Source organism: Ranitomeya imitator, chromosome 1, assembly GCF_032444005.1.
Source record: "Ranitomeya imitator isolate aRanImi1 chromosome 1, aRanImi1.pri, whole genome shotgun sequence".
NCBI lineage: Eukaryota > Metazoa > Chordata > Amphibia > Anura > Dendrobatidae > Ranitomeya > Ranitomeya imitator.
Genome location: NC_091282.1, coordinates 417649132 through 417674339, shown reverse-complemented (window position 1 = coordinate 417674339; position 25208 = coordinate 417649132). Strand labels below are relative to the sequence as shown.

The 25208-nt window shown below is 41.7% G+C and overlaps 1 protein-coding gene across 2 annotated transcripts in view; it reads left to right on the top strand.

The window, feature by feature from the left end:
- Positions 1–24465, top strand: part of VPS13A (vacuolar protein sorting 13 homolog A) — a 320730-nt gene extending 296265 nt beyond the window's left edge. Inside the window, exons 69-72 of one of the 2 annotated variants that reach the window (XM_069763032.1) lie at positions 10501–10586; positions 14906–14996; positions 15766–15840; positions 21138–24465. In XM_069763032.1, the coding sequence (XP_069619133.1) occupies positions 10501–10586; positions 14906–14996; positions 15766–15840; positions 21138–21191 (306 nt within the window). In that variant the 3' untranslated portion in view covers positions 21192–24465. Of the gene's footprint in view, positions 1–10500; positions 10587–14905; positions 15030–15765; positions 15841–21137 lie in introns of both variants that reach the window. The other variant, XM_069763023.1, reaches the window with a different exon arrangement.
- The last annotated feature ends 743 nt before the right edge of the window (positions 24466–25208 follow it).

Genomic DNA, 25208 nt, shown 5'->3' with positions numbered 1-25208 from the left:
CGCTGCCCCCTTCTGTACGCTCGGTGATTCCAGATGTGTTCATTGAACACATCCGGAATCGCCGCACCCTATACATAGGACTATGTTGTTTACCTTGCGAAGACGGAGCATCGCTGCAAGGTAAACAGACATGCTGCGGTCTGAAAAAACGCACCGCATGTCCGGAAACACAGGGCCGCCGGATGCGTGTTCGCATGCATAGTGGAGACAGGATTTAATAAAATCCTTTCCACTGTGCTATAACATCTGGACGCTGCTAATTGAATGCTGCGGCTGTACGCAGTATTCAATCCGCAGCTAATCCGGATGTAATCCAGCCCGTGGAAACATACTCTAAGATGCACTGGACCATAAAATGCACCTAGGTTTTGGAGGAGGAAATTAGGGAAAAAAATTTGAAGCCAAAAAATGGTCAATTCTGTACTGTAATATCCCCTATCCTGGTATACATGGTCTCCTCATCCACATTCTGATACACATAGCCCCTCATCCGTATCCTGGTATGCATGTCACTCTCATCCCTATCCTGGTATGCAGGGCCCCCATCCTTATCCTGGTATGATTGGGCCCTATCCCAGTCCTGGTATGCATGGCCCTGTCCTTATCCTGGTATGATTGGCCCCATCCTAGTCTTGGTATGCATGGCCCCATCCTTATCCTGGTATGATTGGCACCATCCCGTTCCTGGTATGCATGGCCCCATCAGGAAAGATTAAAAAAAAAAAACATTACACTTACCTTCCTCCGCTCCCTTGCAGTCACAGCATCTGGCTCCGGTGCCAGCAGCTGCTTAATGCTTGTAAGCAGCACATGGCAGGGACGTCATGCGTTGCTCACAAACAGAGCACAGCTGCCAGAATATTCACCAGGACTGTTCATTGCAGAGAGCGGAGAGTATCTATTCCTCTTCAGTAGTGCGCAGTGTCAGCCGGCAGCTTCCTGCTGCTGCGATGGTCACGTGTGCCGATACTTAAAATAAATGAATATTCTGAATATTTTAGGCACACTGTGGGGCTCAGAAAAGAGGGGGCATTTGGATTTGAGAGTACAAAATTATCTGAATTTGTTTTGGGGGGCGAGGAGTTATATTGCTTTTACAGAAGAGCCTTTGTGCTACTAGTAACGGGGAAACCCCCTTTATTTCCGTTAACGGACCTCAGTGGGGACTTGCTTTTTTTGTGGATCGATTTGAAGCTTTTGTTGGAAACATTTTACATAACATTTGGAATCACAGTTATCCTGCGCCCTACCCTGAGCACTTACTTTGGTGTTTCCATCTAAATCTCCGAGTGACGTGATTCAGATGAAACACCTGAGGGAGCCATCCTTGTTTTGTTGCGGGACAAGATAATGTTTTCAGAGATACAGTTTTTATTTACATTAGTCTTTTTTATCACATTTTATACTACTTTTTGTTCAGCAGTATAATGTTTAAGCATATTTTGCCTCGTTTTTTTTATCATGTTCACTGAAGGGGTTAACTAGAGGGACAGTTTTACAGGTTGGGGCGTTCCGAATGCAGCGATACCAAACGTGTTCTTTTTTAATTTATTTTTTCAGAAAAATATGGGTACAATATATTTTTATTGTTTTGTATTTTGTGATTTTTGTTTTCTTTTTTTTCTATGGAACTTTCACTTTTTTCTCTTTGATCGCTTATAAAGCATTGCAATGCACAAGAATTGCTATGCTTTATAAGCTGTCTGTGTTGCACTGACATACAAGCTTGATACAACATCTCTGAGAATGGTGTAACAAGCTTGCTAGCTCTGGTTACCCGGATTTTGTCATGATGACATTGGGTTACCATAGTAGCGATCAGCCTTTCTCGATGACGTCACAGGGGTGCAAGTCGGAGAGCAGAGGGGGACCCCGTCCCTCTGCCTGCCTTCTAAATGCTTCTATCGTTATTGATCACAGCACTTAGGCCGGCCTCACACTCAGCGTATAAAAATACGGTCCGTAAATTACGGTCGTAATACGCAGAAAAGTCCCCAAAATAGTGGTCCGTATCTCCTCCGTAGGCAGGGTGTGTCAGCGTATTTTGCGCATGGCATCCTCCGTATGTAATCCGTATGGCATCCGTACTGCGTGTTTTTCTCGCTGGCTTGCAAAACGGATATACAATGGATCCATGGGCTCAATAAATCATAAAAACATATATACTGTCTATATATATATATATATATATATATATATATATATATATATATATATATATATATATATATATAATGTCAGTAGACACATATATTATTATTATTATTATTATTATTATTTATTGTTATAGCGCCATTTATTCCATGGCGCTTTACATGTGAGGAGGGGTATACATAATGAAAACAAGTACAATAATCTTAAACAATACAAGTCATAACTGGTACAGGAGGAATGAGGACCCTGCCCGCGAGGGCTCACAATCTACAAGGGATGGGTGAGAATACAGTAGGTGAGGGTAGAGATGGTCATGCAGCGGTTTGGTCGATCGGTGGTAGCTGCAGGTTGTAGGCTTGTCTGAAGAGGTGGGTCTTCAGGTTCTTTTTGAAGGTTTCGATGGTAGGCGAGAGTCTGATGTGTTGTGGTAGAGGGTTCCAGAGTAGGGGTGATACGCGAGAGAAATCTTGTATACGATTGTGGGAAGAGGAGATAAGAGGGGAGTAGAGTAGGAGATCTTGTGAGGATCGGAGGTTGCGGGTAGGTAAGTACCGGGAGACGAGGTCACAGATGTATGGAGGAGACAGGTTGTGGATGGCTTTGTACGTCATGGTTAGGGTTTTGTAGTGGAGTCTCTGGGCAATGGGGAGCCAGTGAAGGGATTGACAGAGGGGAGAGGCCGGGGAATAGCGGGGGGACAGGTGGATTAGTCGGGCAGCAGAGTTTAGAATAGATTGGAGGGGTGCGAGAGTGTTAGTGGGGAGGCCACAGAGCAGGAGGTTGCAGTAGTCAAGGCGAGAGATGATGAGGGCATGGACTAGGGTTTTTGCAGATTCATGGTTGAGGAATGAACGGATTCGTGAAATATTTTTGAGTTGCAGTCGGCAGGAAGTGGAAAGGGCTTGGATATGTGGTTTGAAGGAGAGATCAGCGTCAAGGATTACCCCGAGGCAGCGAGCTTGTGGGACTGGGGAGAGTGGGCAGCCATTTACTGTAATTGATAGGTTCGTTGGGGGGGTCGCGTGAGATGGGGGAAAGATGATGAATTCTGTTTTGTCCATGTTAAGTTTCAAAAATCTAGCGGAGAAGAAGGATGAAATAGTGGACAGACATTGAGGGATTCTGGTTAGAAGGGAGGTGATATCTGGTCCAGAGATGTAGATCTGTGTGTCGTCAGCATAGAGGTGATACTGAAAGCCATGAGAGTCTATGAGCTGTCCCAGGCCAAAGGTGTAAATGGAGAAGAGCAAGGGCCCAAGGACTGAACCTTGTGGGACTCCAACAGATAGAGGGCGAGGTGAGGAGGTGGTGTGTGAGTGGGAGACGCTGAATGTCCGGTCTGTTAGGTATGATGAGATCCAGGATAGGGCCAAGTCTGCGATGCCAAGGGATGAGAGGGTTTGTAATAATAGGGAATGGTCCACCGTGTCAAAGGCAGCCGACAGGTCGAGGAGGAGGAGGACAGAGTAGTGTCGCTTGCTCTTGGCGGTTAAGAGGTCATTGGTGACTTTAGTTAGGGCAGTTTCGGTGGAATGGTGTGACCGGAAGCCAGATTGTAGGCGGTCAAAGAGGGAGCAGGAAGAGAGATGGGAGGACAGTTCAAGGTAAACATGTTGTTCCAGTAGTTTGGAGGCATAGGGGAGAAGTGATATAGGGCGATAGCTAGATACAGAGGATGGGTCAAGAGAGGGCTTTTTGAGGATAGGTGTGATGGAGGCATGTTTAAAGCTTGAGGGGAAAACACCAGTTGTTAGAGATAAGTTGAAGAGATGGGTTAGGGTTGGGATGAAGATTGTGGTGAGGTTTGGGATGAGGTGGGATGGGAGTGGGTCAAGTGCACAGGTGGTGAGATGTGATCTTGAGAGTAGAGTGGAGAGTTGATCTTCTGTAATGGTGGAGAAGTTGGTTTTGGAGGTGGAGGGCTGTGAAATCGGGAGGAAGAGCTCTGGGGGTTGTTGACCAAAACTGTCTCTAATGCTATCAATCTTCTGCTTGAAAAATGAGGCAAAGTCTTCAGCAGAGATAAGTGGGGAGGGAGGAGGTGCTGGGGGACGGAGGAGAGAATTGAAGGTGTTGAATAACTGTTTAGGGTTGTGAGAGAGGGAGGATATGAGAGATGAGAAGTAGGTTTGTTTAGCTGTGGCAAGTGTGGTCTTGAAAGTAGTGAGGGACTGTTTGAATGCGATGAAGTGCTCGTTAGAGTGGGATCTTTTCCATCTGCGCTCAGCAGCTCTGGAAGCTCGCCTAAGTTCTTTGGTCAGGCTGGTGTGCCAGGGCTGTCTGTTGATTTTGCGAGCTTTGGTATGTGTAAGTGGGGCAGCAGATTCCAAAGCTACAGCTATTGTGGTATTATATAGAGCAGCAGCGTCATCCGCATTGTGTATGGAACTTATGCCTGTGAGGGGGAGGAGGGATTCAGAGAATGAATGTAGGTCAAGATGTTTAATATTTCTGCGAGGGTGTGAAAGTTTGTGGGGTGGGGATTGTAGACATGGAGTGGAGAGAGATGAGAATGTGAGAAAGTTGTGGTCAGAGAGTGGAAGAGGTGAGTTAGAGAGGTTAGATAGAGAGCAGAGGCGGGTGAAGATGAGGTCCAGTGTGTGACCGTCTTTGTGAGTGGCTGCAGAAGACCATTGAGTGAGGCCGAAGGAGGAAGTGAGAGATAGAAGTTTAGTGGCAGCTGAGAGGGAAGTGTCAATGGGTATGTTGAAGTCGCCCATGATGATAGTGATGATACATATATGTATATATATTAATATTTCATCCAGCGCGAGATAGCTTTAAAGCCGGTAATTCAATTGCCGGCTTTTGCTATCTCCTTCCTAAACCAGACATGATATGAGACATGGTTTACATACAGTAAACCATCTCATATCCCCATTTTTTTTTTGCCTATTCCACACTACTAATGTTAGTAGTGTGTATGTGCAAAATTTGGGCACTCTAGCTATTAAAATAAAGCGTTAAATGGCGGAAAAAATTGGTGTGGGCTCCCGCACAATTTTCTCCGCCAGAGTAGTAAAGCCAGTGACTGAGGACAGATATTAATAGCCTGGAGAGGGTCCATGGTTATTGCCCCTCCCCCCCCGGCTAAAAACATCTGCCCCCAGCCACCCCAGAAAAGGCACATCTGGAAGATGCGCCTATTCTGGCACTTGGCCACTCTCTTCCCATTCCCGTGTAGCGGTGGGATATGGGGTAATGAAGGGTTAATGTCACCTTGCTATTGTAAGGTGACATTAAGCCAGATTAATAATGGAGAGGCGTCAATTATGACACCTATCCATTATTAATCCAATAGCATGAAATGGTTAAAAAAAAAACACACATTATTAAAAATTATTTTAATTAAATAAACACACAGGTTGTTTTAATATTTTATTGTTCTCTCAATCCACCTGAAGACCCTCGCAGCTGTGCTCCTGCCTGCAAAACCCCGGGGAATGAAGGTAATGTAGGTGAATGACCTATAGTTACCTTCATTCGCGGTGATGCGCCCTCTGCTGGATGTCCTCATATGAACTCGAGCCTGGGAGCTTTCCTGGAAAGTTCCCACGCTCGAGGGACATCCAGCAGAGGGCGCATCACCGCGACTAAAGGTAACTATAGGTCATTGACCTACATTACCTTCATTCGCTGGGGTTTTGCAGGCAGGAGCACAGCTGCATTATAGCAGAGCTACTGCCTGTAAAATATTTTAACCCCTTCAGATGGATTTACATCGTGGGACGTTACAGATCATCGGAAGGTATGTATATTGTTGGTTTATTATTTTTTATTTGTTACAGAGCGAGGAATTTTCGCCACGAAATCCTGAACGTGTGCACAAAGCCTTAGAGTAGGTGGATGACAATGAATGGCCAAGAAATGACACCGCAATAAAGCAATACAAACTGACAAATATACAATTCAGAGTGCAAGAAAACGTATGTCATAAAGTACAAATCAGGGCATGAGCAAGTGGATACAAACCATATAGAATCGTAACATAGTAGTTGCATATAAAGATAATGGTATAGGCTAGAGCCTGGGAGCAGCTGATATCCTATCACTACGGGTACGGAAAGTATTCAGACCCCTTTAAATTTTTCACTCTTTGTTTCATTGCAGCCATTTGGTAAATTCAAAAAAGTTCATCTTTTTCTCATTAATGTACACTCTGCACCCCATTTTTACTGATAACAAAGCAAATGTAGAAATTTTTGCATATTTATTAAAAAAGAAAAACTGAAATATCACATGGTCCTAAGTATTCAGACCCTTTGCTCAGACACTCATATTTAAGTCACATGCTGTCCATTTCCTTGTGATCCTCTTTAAGACTGTTCTACTCCTTCATTGGAGTCCAGCTATGTTTAATTGAACTGATAGGACTTGATTTGGAAAGGCACACACCTGTCTATATAAGACCTCACAGCTCACATTACATGTCTGACCTCATGTTTCTAATTTGGTCTAAGGAATTGGCCAAGGAGCTCTGAGACAGAATTGCGGCAAGGCACAGATCCAGCCAAGGTTAGAGCACAATGGCCTTCATAATCCTTAAATGGAAGAATTCTGGGACCACCACAAGCCTTCCTAGACCTGGCCGTCCAGCCAAACTGAGCAATCGTGGGAGAAGAGCCTTGGTGAGAGAGGTGAAGATCCCCAAATCACTGTGGCTGAGCTCCAGACATGCAGTAGGGAGATGGGAGAAAGTTTCACAAAGTCCACTGCATCACTGCAGCCCTCCACCAGTCGGGCCTTTATGGTAGAGTGGCCCGACAGAAGCCTCTCCTCAGTGCAAGACAAGCCTGCATAGAGTTTGCTAAAAAGCGCATGAAGGACTCCCAGACTGAGAAATAAGATTCTCTGGTGTGATGAGACAAAGATAGACCTTTTTGGTGATAATCCTAAGCGGTTTGTGTGGAGAAAACCAGGCACTGTTCATCACCTGCCCAATACAATCCCAACAGTGAAACATGGTAGTGGCAGCATCATGCTATGGGGGTGTTTTTCAGCGGCAGGGACAGGACGACTGGTTGCCATTGAAGGAAACATGAATGTGGCCAAGTATGGAGATATTCTGGATGAGAACCTCTTCCAGAGTGCTCTGGACCTCAAACTTGGTCAAAGGTTCATCACCTTCCAGCAAGATAATGACCCTAAGCACACAGCTAAATTAACAAAGGAGTGGTTTCAGAACAACTCTGTAACCATTCCTAACTGGCCCAGCTAGAGCCCTGACCTAAACCTAATTGAGCATCTCTGGAGAGACCTGAAAATGGTTGTCCACCAACGTTCACCATCCACACTGACAGAACTGGAGAGGATCTGCAAGGAAGAATGGCAGAGGATCCCCAAATCCAGGTGTGAAAAACTTGTTGCATCATTCCCAAGAAGACTCATGGCTGTACTGGCTGTAGTAGCTCAAAAGGGTGCTTCTACTCAATACTGAGCAAAGGGTCTGAATACTTATGACTGTGATATTTCAGTTTTTCTTTTTTAATAAATTTGCAAAAATTTCTACCTTTCTGTTTTTTTGTCAAGACGGGGTGCAGAGTGTACATTAACGAGAAAAAAATGAACTTTTTTAAAAAAAATGGCAACAATGAAATAGAGTGAAATATTTTAAAGAGATCTGAATACTTTCCGTACCCACTGTACATGTCAAAATCAAAGTAGAAATAGAAGTCTTAGGCTGGTTTCACATTTGCGGTTGTGTCCGCAGCATTTCTGACGCATACATCCGCATGCGCCTTAATTTCATATCTTTAACATTGTAGACGCAGGTGCATGCATATTTTCGCGGTGTGCTGCTGGGCGCGGCTAACGCACCATGTTAGAATTTTTGTGGCTGCAAATTTCTGCTGCCATATGCATGCAGACACTTGTGGAAGGAGTGCGTAAAAAAAAAGCATTACAGTCTATGGGAATGCATAGGAACGCATGGACATGCGTTCGCTTGCATTTGCACAAGGGTCTAAATACAGAAATCCCATGAGACACGCTCCTGGAAAAAAAATTTCCTATCAAACACATGCGCATAAAAAAACGCAAAAGCATGCAAACGTTGCATTTTTTATCTGTCATGCGTAAGTTGATGCGGATAAAAAACCGCAGCGTTATGTGTTTGCATGCGTTTTGCCATGCGTTTGCGATTGCGGATGAGGCACTGCAGACTCAACCACAAATGTGAACCTAGCCTTACAAAAGGCATATATGTGGATACAATAGTAAGTTACCTTGGTCTGATATTGCGTTGCCATGACCCCAACACACGTTTTGGCTGGCGTGCCTTCTTCTGGGGGAGTCACTCTTGTACAGAAGAACTGCAGATTTCACTCTGTGCAATGCAAACCAAATGTGACAAAACTTGTAATTCAAGATAATTGTGGCCACATCCGTGGTGGAAGATTTTATTGCTATGTGTGAAGGTTAATGCTGAATTAGATGAACATTCTTTTACTAGGATGATCATTCCAAAAGTTCATATCAGGCATTGAATTGGCCAAGCTATAGGGAGAATAAGAAGCAATAGTTCAGTGATAGTCCTACACAGATTTGTCTTGCACATACCACTCTTTTCTTCAGAATATTGGAAACCGGTTGAACCTGATGCCATAATTCCACGCTCATAGACCTTAGTTTAAGAACTCTGTAAAGTCCTACCATGAAAAAATGTAAGTTTTTTATGTTGGTCTAGAAAAGGACTATTCAACTGGTGGTGGTCTTGGGAATAATGCCTGCTCTAATGAAGTAATCCAATAAATAAACTGTCAGTTGCTTGAAGTTACTACCAATATTGTCAGATTTTACATAGTTAAATGTGGACTAACTTTTATTTCTCATTAAAGTTGTAAAGTTACTGTAATATCGTGTACTAACATGGTGATTAAAGAAAGTTTTCACCCAAAATGTAACTAATTGGACATTACAAAAGCTGCCTGAGTCCATCTGTTGTGTATGTAATTTACTTATAAATATATTGGATTATTATTTTTTTTTTTCCTTTTGGTGGCCATGAAAAATTGAAAAGTACATCCAGATGGTTTTCAAATGCCAAGCCACCAAGGAGCAATATGGCTGAACTTGTATAGAAAAATGCCAGACTACCTGTTAAAAACAAAACTCCATAATCAATTAACTTTGGCTCTTGCTTTAACTGGTCGTATTTATGTTTTGAGTGAAAATTTTGTTTACAAGATCATTACAGTTAGTATTAAAAAAAAATCAAAATTATGGGGACATTTGGTGAAGATTTCATTTTATCTAGTTTTTCAAATCCATTAAAAATATACATAGAACACACTTAAGAAACATCCATGTATAGAAGAGGACCTTTCACTAGTTTGGCCATGTAAAACAATTTTTATTTTTTTTTAACTTCTCCTCTCCATTGCAGATATTGATATTGACTTGTAAAGTTTAGTTTATAATTATTTTTAAAGAGGTGTTCAAGTTTGAAAGTGATCTCCTGTTAAAAGAATAAGCGATACATTTTTAATTGCTTTTGGTCTAACCGGCGTGGCTCCCACTGATCCCGAGAACGAGAGAGCCATGGAGGTCGGACTACCAAAGACCTGAAAGTTATCACCTATCTTAAACTTTTGACCACCCATTTAAGTCCAATCAGGCATTAACAGAGGTTTTTCACTTTTGGAATGTACTTCTTCCCCTTCATGAGGTTGACCAATCATAAGTAGGAGGCATCATTCAGAGGAAAAAAAGAACAGGGCCCCACAGTAGCTTTAGAGCAGGCTTTCTCTTGTGTGAGGCATTTAATGACATTGTGCTGTCCTCACTAGTCTCACTGTAGTGCTGTGTGTGATTACAAAGTCCCTGGAGTGTCTACGATTATATGTCTCACACTGAAAAACCTGCTCTCAACTTTTGTGGGGACATGTGCTTTTTTCCCCTGTATTTTGCTGCCTACTGATGATTGGTCAACCTCATAATGCAGAAGTTCTCGCCCTCAGAGACAAACCTCTGGTAATGCCCCCTTGGACTTAAGTATACCATATCCTTTACAAGCTAAAGCTATAATCTCTGAAATGGAGAAGATATATTAAAAAATAAAAGCTATGTTTTTTTCAGCTCTGCAGTTACTATTCCATAATGTGGCCAATTTAACATGCTAAAACTGGTGAAGGGTCATTTTTAAGGGATTTTATCTATTTTTTATTTTCTCTTGAGGCTTGTAAACATATTTGATTTATCTTTAAAGTCTCCCTTTTGATTTTATTATTTTGGCCACAGTTTCGTAGTTTTAATGCACCCCTTTCATTCATCAAGGGTATTGCGCAAAACAGCAAGAGGTGACCTTTTTCAGTTTGGCTAATTGTATACTGTTATTTTTTCTTGTAGAGAATTGAAAATGGAAGATTTGCCAAAAGTAAATATTTTGCACATGCAATGGTTAATAACACAGATTTATTAATGGTGATGAAAAGGTATGTAACCACTTACCTTACTGATGGTTGTCTACTCTTCCATTATCCTGTCAAATCTGACATTAAGCCTGATGAACTAAACAGAAGAAAGGAGGTCCCTCCAAATCCAAAAAAACTTAGTACTTTGTCAAAGATGGCCACAGATAGACATAATGCAGTTCAACTAACTGAGTTTATACATTTAAAAGTACTTTTGTTAAAAATCTATGCATGTATGTTACAAGAATCATACGGTACAAAGCACGGTTATGGTTAAAGTACAAGATTGTTGTAAGGCGAAGTTCACACATCGCGTTTTGGTCAACAAAAGGACATAATTTACTGTCACAGAAAAGCGAATGAGATTCCTGAAGAATCATGCACATAATGCTTATTTTTTCATCGCAGATTTGAAGCCGTTTCAAATCTTCATTCTGTCAATTCTTTCAGCATTTTTGCTATGTTTTTCTCCCATTTTAATGAATCAGAAAATGGCACGCAAGCGGTTTTCCTGCCAACACATCAGTAATCCTAAAAAGGCTTGTTTAAAGCTCTCCTAAAATGTCTTTTTGTAAATAATTAGTCAATTCCCCATGAAATTATTCTGGATCATCTTTTGTAATAACTCTGCACACCATCATTCCTTTTGTTATTCCTCACAGAAATGTATGAATAATTAAGAATTACCATTCTCCTTGTTTGTAGGGAATATGAACAGAATTTCACTGAGCATTTAGTACTACCATGATTAATTTCTATAGGGACTATCCCTGTTTTCTTGTCTATTTATAGATTTTCAGGAGGTATAAGAGAGGAACAATAGAAAGAAAAAATGCTCCAGAATTATTTCATAAGAAATCCGAGTATTTGCTAAAGAGACTTCAGTAGACAGTAACTTGCTCTATGTTGTTTATGGATCTTTCATTGTTCAACTTAATGTTGCATGCCTCCAAAACAATTGTGCTCAAAAGTTTACAAACCCCTGCAGAATTTTTGCTTTTTTGGCCTTTTTTTCAGAGAATATGGATAACACCTATACTTTTTCTCCACTCATGGCTACTATGTTTTCTCTTTTAAAATAATAGTGACAAGCCAAAACATCCAAATGACCCTGATCAAAAGTTCATACCCCATTTCTTAATACTGTTTATTGCCCCCTCTAACATCAATGACAGCTTGAAGTCTTTTGTGGTATTTGTGGATGAGGTACTTTATTTTCTCAGAAGGTATAGCTGCTTACTCTTCTTGGAAAAAAAAGCTTCCAGTTCTTGTAAATTCCTGGGCTGTCTAGCATGAACTGCACGTTTGAGATCTCCCCAGACTGGCTCAATGATATTGAGGTCAGGAGACTGAGATGGCCACTCCAGAACCTTCACTTTGTTCTGCTGTAGCCAATGACAGGTCGACTTGGCCTTGTATTTTGGATCATTATCATGTTGGATCGTCCCAAGTATGTACCATGCGCATTTTCCAGGCTGATGAGTGCAAATTTGCCTGCAGTGTTTGCTGATATCGTGCTGCATTTATCTTTCCTTCAACTTTGACCAAGTTTCCTGTGCCTTTGGAGCTCACACATTCCCAAAACATCAGCGATCCACCTCCGTGCTTTACAGTAGGAATGGTGTTCTTTTCATCATAGGCTTTGTTGACCTCTCTCCATATGTAACATTTATGGTTGTGGCCGAAAAGTTCAACTTTGGTCTCCTCACTCCAAATTACCTTGTTCCAAAAGTTTTGAGGCTTGTCTCTGTGCTGTTTTGTGTATTGTAGGCAAGATTCTTTGTGGCATTTGCGCAGTAATGCCTTTCTTCTGCCAACTCGACCATGCAGCCCATTTTTCTTTAAGTGCCTCCTTATTGTGCATCTTGAAATAGCCACACCGCTAGTTTTCAGAGGGTCCTGTATTTCAGCAGATATTATTTGTGGGTTTTTCTTTGGATCCCGATCAATTTTCCTGGCAGTTGTGGACAACATTTTTGTTAGTCTACCTGACCATGGTTTTGTTTTTACAGAGCCCCTGATTTTCCATTTGTTAATCACAGTTTGAACGCTGCTGACTGGCATTATCATTTCCTTGGATAGCTTTTTGAATCCCTTTCCTGTTTTATACAGTTCAACTACTTCTCCCGTATATCCGTTGAAAATTATTTTGCTTTTTTCATGATTCACAATCCAGAAACTTCAGTGGCTGGATGAAAGATGCAAGAATTTGTCTGGATCCCAGAAACTCACTCAGCTTTTATGCTCACACTGATTGCAAGCAAATAGGTCACAGGTGAGGATGTTACCTTTAGTAGCCATTCAAACCCATTTGTGTCAACTTCTGTGCATATTATCAGGCCAAAATCATCAGGGTATGTGAACTTTTGATCAGGGTCATTTGGATGTTTTGGGTTGTCATTATGAATTGAAAAGTGAAAACACAGTTGTTTGACAATAAATGGCTTCACCCAAACAATTACCACAAGTTGAGAAAAAGTTCTGGTGTTATCATTCATATTCTCGGAAAAAGGCCAAGAAAGCAAAAATTCTGTTGGGGTATGTAAACTTGTAAGTAAGATGTAATACAGCCATCCATGTTTCATGCGATTTTATTTTACCATGTGGATTTTTTGCTTGTCATTATAACATGCTGGAATCCTTAGGACATGGGGGAAAAGGGATTATCGTTCACCATAATTTTATATACCGTATATACTCGAGCATAAGCCGAGATTTTCAGCCCATTTTTGGGGGCTGAAAGTCCCCCTCCGGCTTATACTCGAGTCATACCCAGGGGTCGGCAGGGGAGGGGGAGCGGGGGCTGTGTAATTATAATCACCTACTCCTGGCGCGGTCCCTGCTTCTTCCAGCGCTGCAGCTTCTTCCTGTACTGAGCGGTCATATGGTACCGCTTATTACAGTAATGAATATGCGGCTCCACCTCCCATAGAGGTGGAGCCGCATATTCATTACTGTAATGAGCAGTAACTGTCACCGCTCAATGCAGGAAGAAGATGCAGCGCTGGAAGCAGCAGGGACCGCGCCAGGATTAGGTGAGTATACGGGGAGGGGAGCACTGCGCTGCGCGATATTCACCGCTCCTCGTTCCAGTGCGGCTCCATCTTCAGCGTCCTCTGGCTGTGACGCTCAGGTCAGAGGGCGCGGTGACGTGGTCAGTGCGCGCCCTCTGCGTGAACGTCAGTGCTGAAGACTGAGCCGCACCGGAACAAGAAGCAGGTGACTATTGAAAGTGCCAGGGGTCCTGAGCGACGAGAGGTGAGTATGTGATTTTTTTTTTTTTATCGCAGCAAAAGCATATGGGGCAAGTGACTGTATGGAGCATCTTATGGGGCAATAACGTTTGTGCAAGACTATAAGGGGCAAGTGACTGTATGGATCATTTTATGGGGCCATGTGCAGCACTATATGGGGCAAGTGACTGTATGGAGCATCTTATGGGGCCATGTGCAGCACTATATGGGGCAAGTGACTGTATGGAGCATCTTATGGGGCCATGTGCAGCACTATATGGGGCAAGTTACTGTATGGAGCATCTTATGGGGCCATGTGCAGCACTATATGGGGCAAATGTCTGTATGGAGTATCTTATGGGGCCATAATGTTTGTGCAGCACTATATGGGGCAAGTGACTGTATGCAGCATCTTATGGGGCCATGTGCAGCACTATATGGGGCAAGTGACTGTATGGAGCATCTTATGGGGCCATAACGTTTGTGCAGCACTATATTGGGCAAGTGACTATATGGATGATCTTATGGGGCCATAACGCTTGTGCAGCACTATATGGGGCAAGTGACTGTATGGAGCATCTTATGGGGCCATAACGTTTGTGCAGCATTATAAGGGGCAAGTGTCTGTATGGAGCATCTTATGGGGCCATGTGCAGCATTATATGGGCAATTATCTGTATGGAACATTTTATGGGGCCAAAACGTTTGTGCAGCACTATGTAGGGCAAATATCTCTATGGAGCATCTTATGGGGCCCTTATTACCCTTTATGCAGGATTATATGGGGCATATTTTAATATGGAGCATCTAATGGGGCCCATCGAACTATATGGGGCTCCTGATTCAATATGGATATTCAAAAACACTTAACCTACTGATGTCTCAATTACTTTTACTTTTATTGGTATCTATTTTTACTTTTGAAATTTACCGGTAGCTGCTGCATTTTCCACCCTACGCTTATACTCGAGTCATTAAGTTTTCCCAGTTTTTTGTGGCAAAATTAGGGGGTCGGCTTATACTCGGGTCGGCTTATACTCGAGTATGTACGGTATCTTTTTATGTTTAAATATAACCAATAATCCACTTCTCTTTTTTTCCTTGCAGTGGAATCCTGTTTGTAACGAAGGGTACATTTGGACAGCTTACCTGCGAATGGCAGTATAGCTTTGATGAATTTACCAAAGAACCAATCATTGTGAGTGGCAGAAGGTTACGCATTGAAGCAAAGGTACTATAGAATTAGTTAATTAACGTTTTATTTTCAAAGTGGATCATCACTTATTTACTATCAGGTCTGTAGATTCTGTCTCTTAAATCACTGTAAAGGGGTTGTGAAAAACCTGGATGTCAGGTAGATGTTACACCCTTTCCATGTGTGGCTTTATACCACTACTGGTTTGTACCTTCTGTTACCAGACGTAAGTCAGGAGGCCATTATTAATTTCTAATTAGAAAACAATCAAGGTGATATGCAAATGTCATGTGACAGGTATCTTGGGCGATCTTCCTGGCAAGAAGTAGCACAGTCTGTGCCATTAAGGTACCATGAAGTTAGGCATCGTGAGTGCCCCCCACTAGGTGTACTCTGATGATTGCTGGCTGTTTGATAAAAATTGATCAAGTTCCTTGCATAGATTGTTTATTTATGTAGCACTTGGTTAAAACATTGTCTGGAAACGCTTAGTGATTTTCTGGCAAAACTTTGTGCAGGATGATGTATTGTAAAGTGAAATTTCCAAATGAGAAGTGGCGCCTGTTTACTGTACAACCTGTTCTTTGAACATCACAAGCTTAAAGTGGATGAAAATTCCAGAAATGAATGCAAACACTGAGACTTTGCTTCCTCTAAGTAGTGGCCAGAACTAGAGTATGTATTACAGGGAGATGCATGGCAGACTATTTAGGCGCAATGTGGATTAAAATGATGAGTCTGTTTCTTACATCTAAAATTGTTTATCCTGCAGGAACGAGTGAAATCTGTTTTTCATGCCAAAGAGTTTGGAAAAATAATAAATTTCAAAACTTCAGATGATGCCAAGGTAAATAAGACATTTTAGTTACTGTATCACTGGAGGGAGGTTCTAATAGAATTAGTATTAATTCAGATGGTGCCAAGACATTTTTTTGTATAAATAGCAAAGATATGGACCAAATATTTATGCTGCAAGTGAAAGATAGCACAAGTAGATGGCATCATGTGCGACTGGTAGTGCATGTAAGAGCAGTTGGGTTGTCATTGATGACCATATTTCATAGTTAATGCGATTGAAAAAAGACAAATATTCATCAAGTTCAACCAAAGGATGGAAAATGACAAAGGGAAAGGGGCACATGCACGACCGCAATGCATGATACAGTCCATCTCCAAAGAGTTAATGCTCAATCACACATCAGTTTTTTGACGAGAAAAAGAACTCTGTTTCATCAGTGATTTTCATCAGAGTTTCACCAAATTGTCATCAGTTTCATCTATTTTTTTTCACTGATAAGAAAAGAAATGTTTCTCTACCTCCTACTATCAGTGAATAACGGACAGCACACAGATGTCATCCGAATGCTGTCATATTTTTTTTTACTGACCCATAGACTTGCATTGCCGATATTGATCCAACACTCAGATCAATATCGGACATGCCTCTGTGATTTTGCTTGGACCGCTTGGTCCAAGGAAAAAATTGGACAAATGAACAACCCATTAGACTAGCAGAGACGAGTGCTATCCTTGAAAAAAATGGATAGCACTAGTACATGAAAAACTGACATATGAATGAGCCCTTAAAGGGATATTCATGGATATTTAAAAAAAATTGTTCTGTCCAAGTCTTCCTAAATGATAAAGATGAGATGCACATTGCACTTTTATTATCTTTAGAACACTTGTAATTCAGTTGGCAGGATCTGCTCCTCACTGGTCCCCCCTTCAATCTGGGACATTAGGTCACACACCAGTGTGCAGCTCCCCCCTGTGAGTAAGAGCCAGTCTGAGAAGAGGGGGCATGGTCACACCCCCTGTTCTCTACAGAACAACCGCTATTATCAAAAGATTGGCGGGGAGCAGCACACTGCTGTGTGACGTTATGTCCCAGATGGAAGGGGGGAGCAGTAAGGAGCAGATCCTGCCACACTGAATTACAAGTGTTGTAGAGATAATAAAAGCTCACTGGGCATCTTATCTTTATAGTTTGAGGGCAGGGACAGTGCAAAATTTTGTATCTCCCCGGAGTACCCCTTTAATCTTTCCCTCATGGTCTCAATTGTTGATCCTCTGGACCAAACATTTAGAAAAATCCAAGCCTTTTTGTAAACTATCAACGAGCGCTTGAGGTAGGAAAAACACTGTAATAAGGAATTGAACATATACCATGCTATAAGCAAGTAAAAGCAATTGTGTGTATAAATAAATTAGAGTACTTAATAAACATTGTTTTTTTTTTTAAAAAAAGCGTAAAAGCCATTTCACCAGTGCCAAGGTGTTCCCAGTGGGGGACGGTCTAACCTCTAGTATTATGACCGAGCAGGACCCTACTGTGAGCACCCAGCAATGGGAAGCTATATAAACGTAATGCACTATTGCTTTTAACTTACTGTCTTAGGTTTTGTCTGTTTAGTGGCCAGTGTGAACATGCTTCTACACGTTGCATGTATACCAAGAATACCAGTTCATTTCTTTCAGTTGTTCTTTTATAGTAGACGTGTTGTGATTTTATACACTGGACAGCTATTGCATCTCCCTCACTTTCCTAATTTAGCAGAACGTGTGCTGGAAGAGGGCTCATGATGCAATCTACTAGTTTATTCAAATCAATTAAAGAAACAAGAAACACCAAAAGATTTAATTTCCCCAGCTATTCCTCCCAAAGGAGCTCTTCACTTATTTTTTTGGCATTGTTTCCTCGGTATTTCTAAGCGAAAGCAGATCAGTGGCTCCAAAACACAGGAGGTGTCATTTTTTCAATAAAGCTAGGGCTACATGGCAACATGTGTCGCACAACAAGGAACTAGCAGGGTCAAATTATGACAGTGCAGCTAATGATTTGCTATGGTGTCCCATTGTGATCTGTGACATCCTGCGACTTCGAGACAAAGTTGCAAATATTTCCAAATGTGTTGTTGTTTTTTTGTTTTTGCAAGTTCCAAGCCACTCACTTGACACACTTAAAGGGAACCTGTCACCCCGTTTTTTCAGATTGAGATAAAAATACTGTTAAATAGGGCCTGCGCTGTGCGTTACAATAGTGTATGTAATGTACTCTGATTCCCCACCTATGCTGCGAAATACATTACCAAAGTCGCCGTTTTCGCCTGTCAATCAGGCTGGTCAGGTCAGGTGGGCGTGGTGACATCGCTGTTTCTTCCCCAGCTTTCCGTTAGTGGCGTAGTGGTGTGCACATGTCCAAGTGCCGAATCCACTGCGCGCAGGTGAAGAAAAAGCGCGCGATCTGCGCTATTACCCTTGTCATCGGTGGGGGCGGCCATCTTCCTGAGCCCGCGCGTGCGCAGATGGAGTGCTCTGCTGCACGGGGCTTCAGGAAAATGGCCGCGGGATGCCGCGCGTGCGCAGATGGAGATCGCGACGGCCATTTTCCCGAAGCCGAGATGCAAACTCGCCGCCGCGATCTCCATCTGCGCACGCGCAGCATCCCGCGGCCATTTTCCTGAAGCCCCGTGCAGCAGAGCACTCCCTCTGCGAACGCGAGGGCTCAGGAAGATGGCCGCCCCCACCGATGACAAGGGTAATAGCGCAGATCGCGCGCTTTTTCTTCACCTGCGCGCAGTGGATTCGGCACTTGGACATGCGCACACCACTACGCCACCAACGGAAAGCTGGGGAAGAAACAGCGATGTCACCACGCCCACCTGACCTGACCAGCCTGATTGACAGGCGAAAACGGCGACTTTGGTAATGTATTTCGCAGCATAGGTGGGGAATCAGGGTACATTACATACACTATTGTAACGCACAGCGCAGGCCCTATTTAACAGTATTTTTATCTCAATCTGAAAAAACGGGGTGACAGGTTCCCTTTAAATGCAAGTCGCAAGCAGCATGAGACAAATTGCAAATAACGTGACTTGTCGCAACTGGGCTTCGTTATTTTACAGCACAATAGGAACTCTAAAATAGTGTTCTGAGAATTACTGTAGCTTGACATATGTCGCCGCGTTGCGCAACACTGAGATTACAGTGGTACATCGCAACATAACACCATTGGAAACCATTACAGTCAATGTTGCTACCTGCAACATACTGAGATTGAATTATTGACTCACATAGGTTTTCAAACATGTTGGATGTCGCACGTGACACTTTTGCATTGGACTTCATTAGTCGCACACGTCATGCCACTTATGTGCTGCTTGCCTGCATCTTGGCTGATTTAATTATTGTCAGAATCAGAGGTGCAATAGAATTGCTGTTGTGGTAAACTGTGTAGCCCCAGCCTTCTACTTTTAATCTATGTTGGTTGTACGTCGGAGTTTGGCTTACAGATATTGATGACACACTGACTAAAAAAATAGATGTATGCATTGCGAATCTCTTTTTTTTCCGTTACTCCTATTATGTGTCATATTACAATTAAAACTTATAAAAGCCTCTCTGTACCATTCCCTCATTTATTCCTCTAGCCGCTTTGGGGTAGGACAAAAGATTACTATGCCCTACTCCCTTTAGCCAGGTACCATCTGAAGATGGAACAGATTAGATGGCGATGTCCCATGTGTTCTCTGAACAATTTCTACAAGACTGACTGCCTTAGGATCATCCATAAAGAATGACTAGTTACTAATGAAGGCCTTATTTAGAGCTTTGAAGACAGTAGATGAATTGGCCCTTGAACTGTTTACTGGTGTCACAGTAGCTATGTCAGGAGGTGGATCTAGATGAAGGAGAGCAAGACTTACCAAGTTAACATTTATGTATGTAAAATGCTGCCACACTTAAATACCGTAGGTTGTTCAAACCCTCAATTACCATACTCCCAATCGGAAATAATAGCCTGTACTCACCTCCTGTGTCAGCGCCATTCCAGCAATGTTGGCACCAAATCTTTGGAGTATCACATGACCAGATCTCTGACCACGTTGCTATGCCATGGGAGCACTGCATCGAATCAGTGGCTGCTTCACTCTCACTTCCTTCGGACTAAACTGTCATCTGGAAGAAATGACAGCTGATACTGCTCTCTCGCCTCCTATGAATGTAAATTATGTCTGAAGGAAGTGAGAGTGAAGCAGCCGCTGATCCGGTGCATGGCTACCATGGCATAGCAATGTGACCAGAGATCTGGCTCCAGCACTAGAGGTGAGTACAGGTTGTTAGTATTTTCCATGTGGGAGTTTGGTAATTAAGAAGGGGTTGTTCGAAAGTGAACAATATAGTTAATGATTGACCAGTACCAGTTTACATGAATGGAGTTGTCCGGTCCAAATCCATAAGTCTGCAGTCACTCTGTGTGACTGCAGACTTATGAATCCCCCCAGCATACGCACAGTGAACTGTGAGGATTTGACAGTTTCTGAGCTGGGACCAGAGGGTATGTATGAGTTATACATGCTCCCGGCCAGAGCCATCCAGTGACCGTGGCATTGCTCCATACACCTGTATAGAGCACTGCTGCGCCCTGGCTACTAAGTCAACAGTCCAGTGGATGTGCTTGACTAGAGGGTGCGGCCTCATTCAATACAAGTGTGTGGCGTGAGGCCAGGCCCACTGAGCGGGTTCTGACCTGGAGTATGTATAACGCATACATACCTTCCAGTTTCAGCGAAGAAGCTGTCGAATCCTCGCAGCACACAGTGCTTGCACTGGGGGGATTCATTAAGTCTGCAGTCACAAAGAATGACTGCAGGATTATACATTTGGATCAGACAACCCCTTTAAATCTGTAGAACATGGCACTGAGGTGATCCTCAACTTGAATTGTCCCATTTTAAAAGTTATGTTTCTTCTCTTATTTTATTCCCGCTGCTCCTCCTAAGTGTTCCATTTTTTTTCTAAATCTGTCATCCAGTTCCAAAGATATGGGGTTTTTTTTGTTTTTTTTAGTGTTAATTTTTGGGGTCTTTTTCAAAAGTCTGTCACTCAAAGGATTCTCTGGTGTTGTGTCCTTAGCCTGCTCAGCATAATTACTGTGTGAGCCACACTCCCTTGGTAAAGGTCAAACAATTAACACTAAATAAATTAGCCCATACCTCTGGAACTGTACGTATGGTGAATTTAAAAAAGAGAAAAAAAAAATCAGGGCAGCAAAACTGTCCACTTTTGACCTGGTGACAAGTCCTCTTTAATGCAATGTGAATTGTAACATTTATACTTTTTGTTTCATTCATACAGTGGATTCTTTCTAAATTGGAAGAAGTTCGAGATCTCCAACTAAGCGGGTCATAATGATGAATGTCGTCTAAGAACCAATGCTGAATTCTGTTGCAATTCTGCCGTTTCAGACGCTGCAGTTCATACCATCTTTCAACACTTTTTGAGATTAAACAGCCCTTTATACGAGATTACTCATGTAAAGTTGATGAATTTTTCTTTTTCTATACTTATTGCACAGATAGTATTATAGGTTGGTTTTTACCATGCAATTACTTCAACTATAAGATATTCTTCCAATACTGCATTATAGAATTATTGCACTTGTTATTTATTGCCACTAATAAAGATGTAAAATATATCCCATAATTTAACAAAAACAGGATTAACTGATGTTAATTGTAGTATTGGGTAGCGTTGACCAGTATGGTAGAAGACACAGCTCTGTTGACAATGTTTTGAGGCTGGTTTAATACATTTATGCATGGGATGTTCACATAAGAGTAGTGACGATGTAGATCTCTGTGGATCAGACAGACAGAAGATCAAACATAGCGCCATATTGAATTCCATTCAAAATGCACTGATAATGTATGAGTACATGAAAGATCATGATCATGTTTAGAAGCCACTTATGTTTAATGCTTCTAAGATTGGATACTGTGGATATGATGCACTCTGGTTTCTTGAACACACCGTACCAGCATCTGTAGACAGCATGTTAATGGTGGGATGTTGCTGGAAATCTAATCAATGGTTGGGTACATAGTAGAGCAGTGCAAAATATGGCAAATTTTAATGATTTTTCTGTGCATTTACATTTTTAATGTATAATTTAGTCCACATTCAAGATTTGCTGACATTTGTAGCACCATGTGGTAGACTTCAGTGAGTGCAGGAAATATTTGGATATCTTTATATTGTATCCTTTTTACTTATTTTTGAATGTATGTTTGTATTAATTTATGTACGGTGCTTCAGTTTGTTTGCACTCGGTAAATATGAAAAATGTTTTATATTTACTTTTTTGGTTTAAACGGGTTGTAAAGAAAACCTCTGTCTATATGTTCCTTTAGGGATTATGGACATGCAGAGTGGTAATCCCTTCTCTATAAAGCCAGAATAAAAAAGCTACACTAAGGCCTGCTTCACACATCCTGTACATGTGTGACATCTGTGTGTACGTGTGCATCATCCGTGTGACAAGTACCAGAATAGAATGCAGAATAGATATTACAGATGTCTAGGTATTAAAGATGTGCAGAGATAGATAGATATGAGGTAAATGGATGATGGATAAATAGATAGGTACACATGGGATAGATAGAGAGATAGAAAGATATCCTTTAGGTATAATTAGTGCCGTGCGTGTGTAATTTACTGTACATGTATTAAGCTAATAAATTAAAAAAAAAAATTATAACTAGCAGTGGTAAAGCAGACAGCTGTGAGCTGATAGGCTGGGAAGGTCAATGGTTATTGGGCTCATCCCAGCCTAAAAATACTAGCCCGCAGCTGCTGGCATCATGTCCTGGTGTTAGTAATGGAGAGGTGTCTAACAGACACCCCCACCACTAACCCAGTATTAAAAAATAAAATACACACAAAAAAGAAACAGACATGCAGGTCCGACATAGTCCTGCCAATCCAATGTAGTCCAGGTAATCCTACGTAGTCCACAAATGTAAGCCTCAAAAACATAAATAGAGAGAAATTAAAACAAGACACTGTCCCTCGTTCACCAATTTATTAGAAAAAATGTTGCAACGCGGGTCCGACGTAGTTCAGCGTTCCCTGAATTCGGCCCCAGTGACTGTGAATAGTAGCTTAACCGTAACGTTACTGCTATTCACAGTTGCCACATACTGACGTCTCATCAGAGTCGCCGGCTCACACTGCAATCAGGCCCCTTGACTGACATCAAGCCCCATTACCCCAATTACCAACGCACAAGGGCAAACTGGAAAAGTGAAGGCGAAGCACCATAATTGGCTCATGTAATGTGATGGGCCACTTAATGGGCGGCTGCGGGCTGGGAAGGGCCCAATAACCATGGACCTTCCCAGCCTGATAATATCTGCTCACAGCTGTCTGCTTTACCATTGCTGGTTATCAAGAATGGGAGGGACCCCACATCTTTTTTTTTTTCACTTATTTGCTTAATGCATGTACTGTAAGCTACACACGCAAAGCACTACTTATCTATCTCTCTAGTAACCCCTAATTAGCTCATTTCGATCTCTATGTTTGCACATCTAACACCTAAACATCTGTCATTTCTCTTCTGTATACTATTCCGGTACGTGTCACATGGATGGTGATATCACACTTTGTCATCCATCTGCACGTGTGCAGTATGTATTGTCATCCGTGCCAACTGAAAAAAAAAAATGGACACTAACGTGTAAGGGGACCTAAAGGAGTATCTGCCATTCTTGCAGACTCCATATATGAACAACTGAATATGAAAGTAAAACGCTGGCACTGCTTACATGTCCTTATCACTTCTAATTGGCAAGTATCACTTTAAATGTGAAAATAAACCACAATCTGTATAATGTCCAGAAAAAAAACAGTTAAGGAGGTGCTCGGCTATAAAAGTTTGCATATGTGGACAAGACAAAGGCTGAAAAAATAGCGGCACTCACCACTGGTAACTTAACATGGCATCTTTATTGAAGGAACATGCACACAATGTAACTGCTAATCCCATATTGTTGTTTCATCATACAAGTCCAGTTTGGCCCCCTGATAAAGTGTAGCAGTGTTTAGAACACTCAGATCTGTGATTATAGCTGTCGTTTGCCTCTCATTGGCTAAAAAATGTACAAAGTCACTAGGATGTAATGATGACACACTGTTTACATTTGGTTTAGCTTTCAAAGTGGCGGAGTGGAGTACAGGAAACCACCGCGCACTTCAAGCCACGTGCATGCATCACCCTGAACTGTCATCTGTTTAATTCTTATTCTAGAAAATGTGGCCAAAGAGATTTTTCTCCATGCCTCCATTCATTCACCCATGCCTTCATATATGTTCCAATCTACTGAGCCCGTCCTGGAGGCAAACAGCAGGAAGGTCTGTACAGTATGCACATTGTGTTCCTCATAAGGGAAGTCCAGTATGTTGCAGTTAGCTTGGAAAGAAGGGTTCAGCTCCACTCATCAGCTGTGGCATTAGAATTTACTTATACAGAGCTTTCTTTGTGCTTTTGAAAGGTTTAATTTAACAAACTACTGTGCACACTGAGTTTTATATGTCCTCTAGTACGACGATACAAAACACTATGCATAACTTCCGCTACTTGTAAAAAAAAGAAAAACATGAAATTAAAATGTTTCATTTTGAATTATGGTCCGTCTCATTTCTTTTTTTGTTGCAGCATAATATGAAATAATATAATAACATAAAAGACGGATAGACTGTTTCCAAGACTTTCCATAGATAAAAAAAAGTTCCATCAGTTCTTTGAACCAAATTTTCAAAAGTATAAGATAAATGTGAATTAGTTGCTACTAGTTTTAGAAGCATGTTCCCTAAAGTCTGTATTTCACATCCGCAACTTTTTGGATTAGTATGTGGGATGACTAGCAATGAAGGAGTAACTTAATTTATCAACTGGTATGTACACACAAAATAAGTACCGTATATACTCGAGTATAATCCGACCCGAGTATAAGCCCACCCCCCTAATTTTGCCACAAAAAACTGGGAAAACTTAATGACTCGAGTATAAGCCTAGGGTGGGAAATGCAGAAGCTACCAGTAAATGTCAAAAGTAAAAATAGATACCAATAAAAGTAAAATTAATTGAGACATCAGTAGGTTAAGTGTTTTTGAATATCCATATTGAATCAGGAGCCCCATATAATGCTCCATAAAGTTTATGATGGCCCCATAAGATGCTCCATATTAAAATATGCCCCATATAATCCTGCATAAAGGTTAATAATGGCCCCATAAGATGCTCCATAGACCCATTTGCCCAATGTAATGCTGCACAAATATAAATTATGTCCCCATAAGATGCTCCATAAATATATTTGCCCCATATAGTGCTGCACAAACCTTGATTATGGCCCCATAAGATGT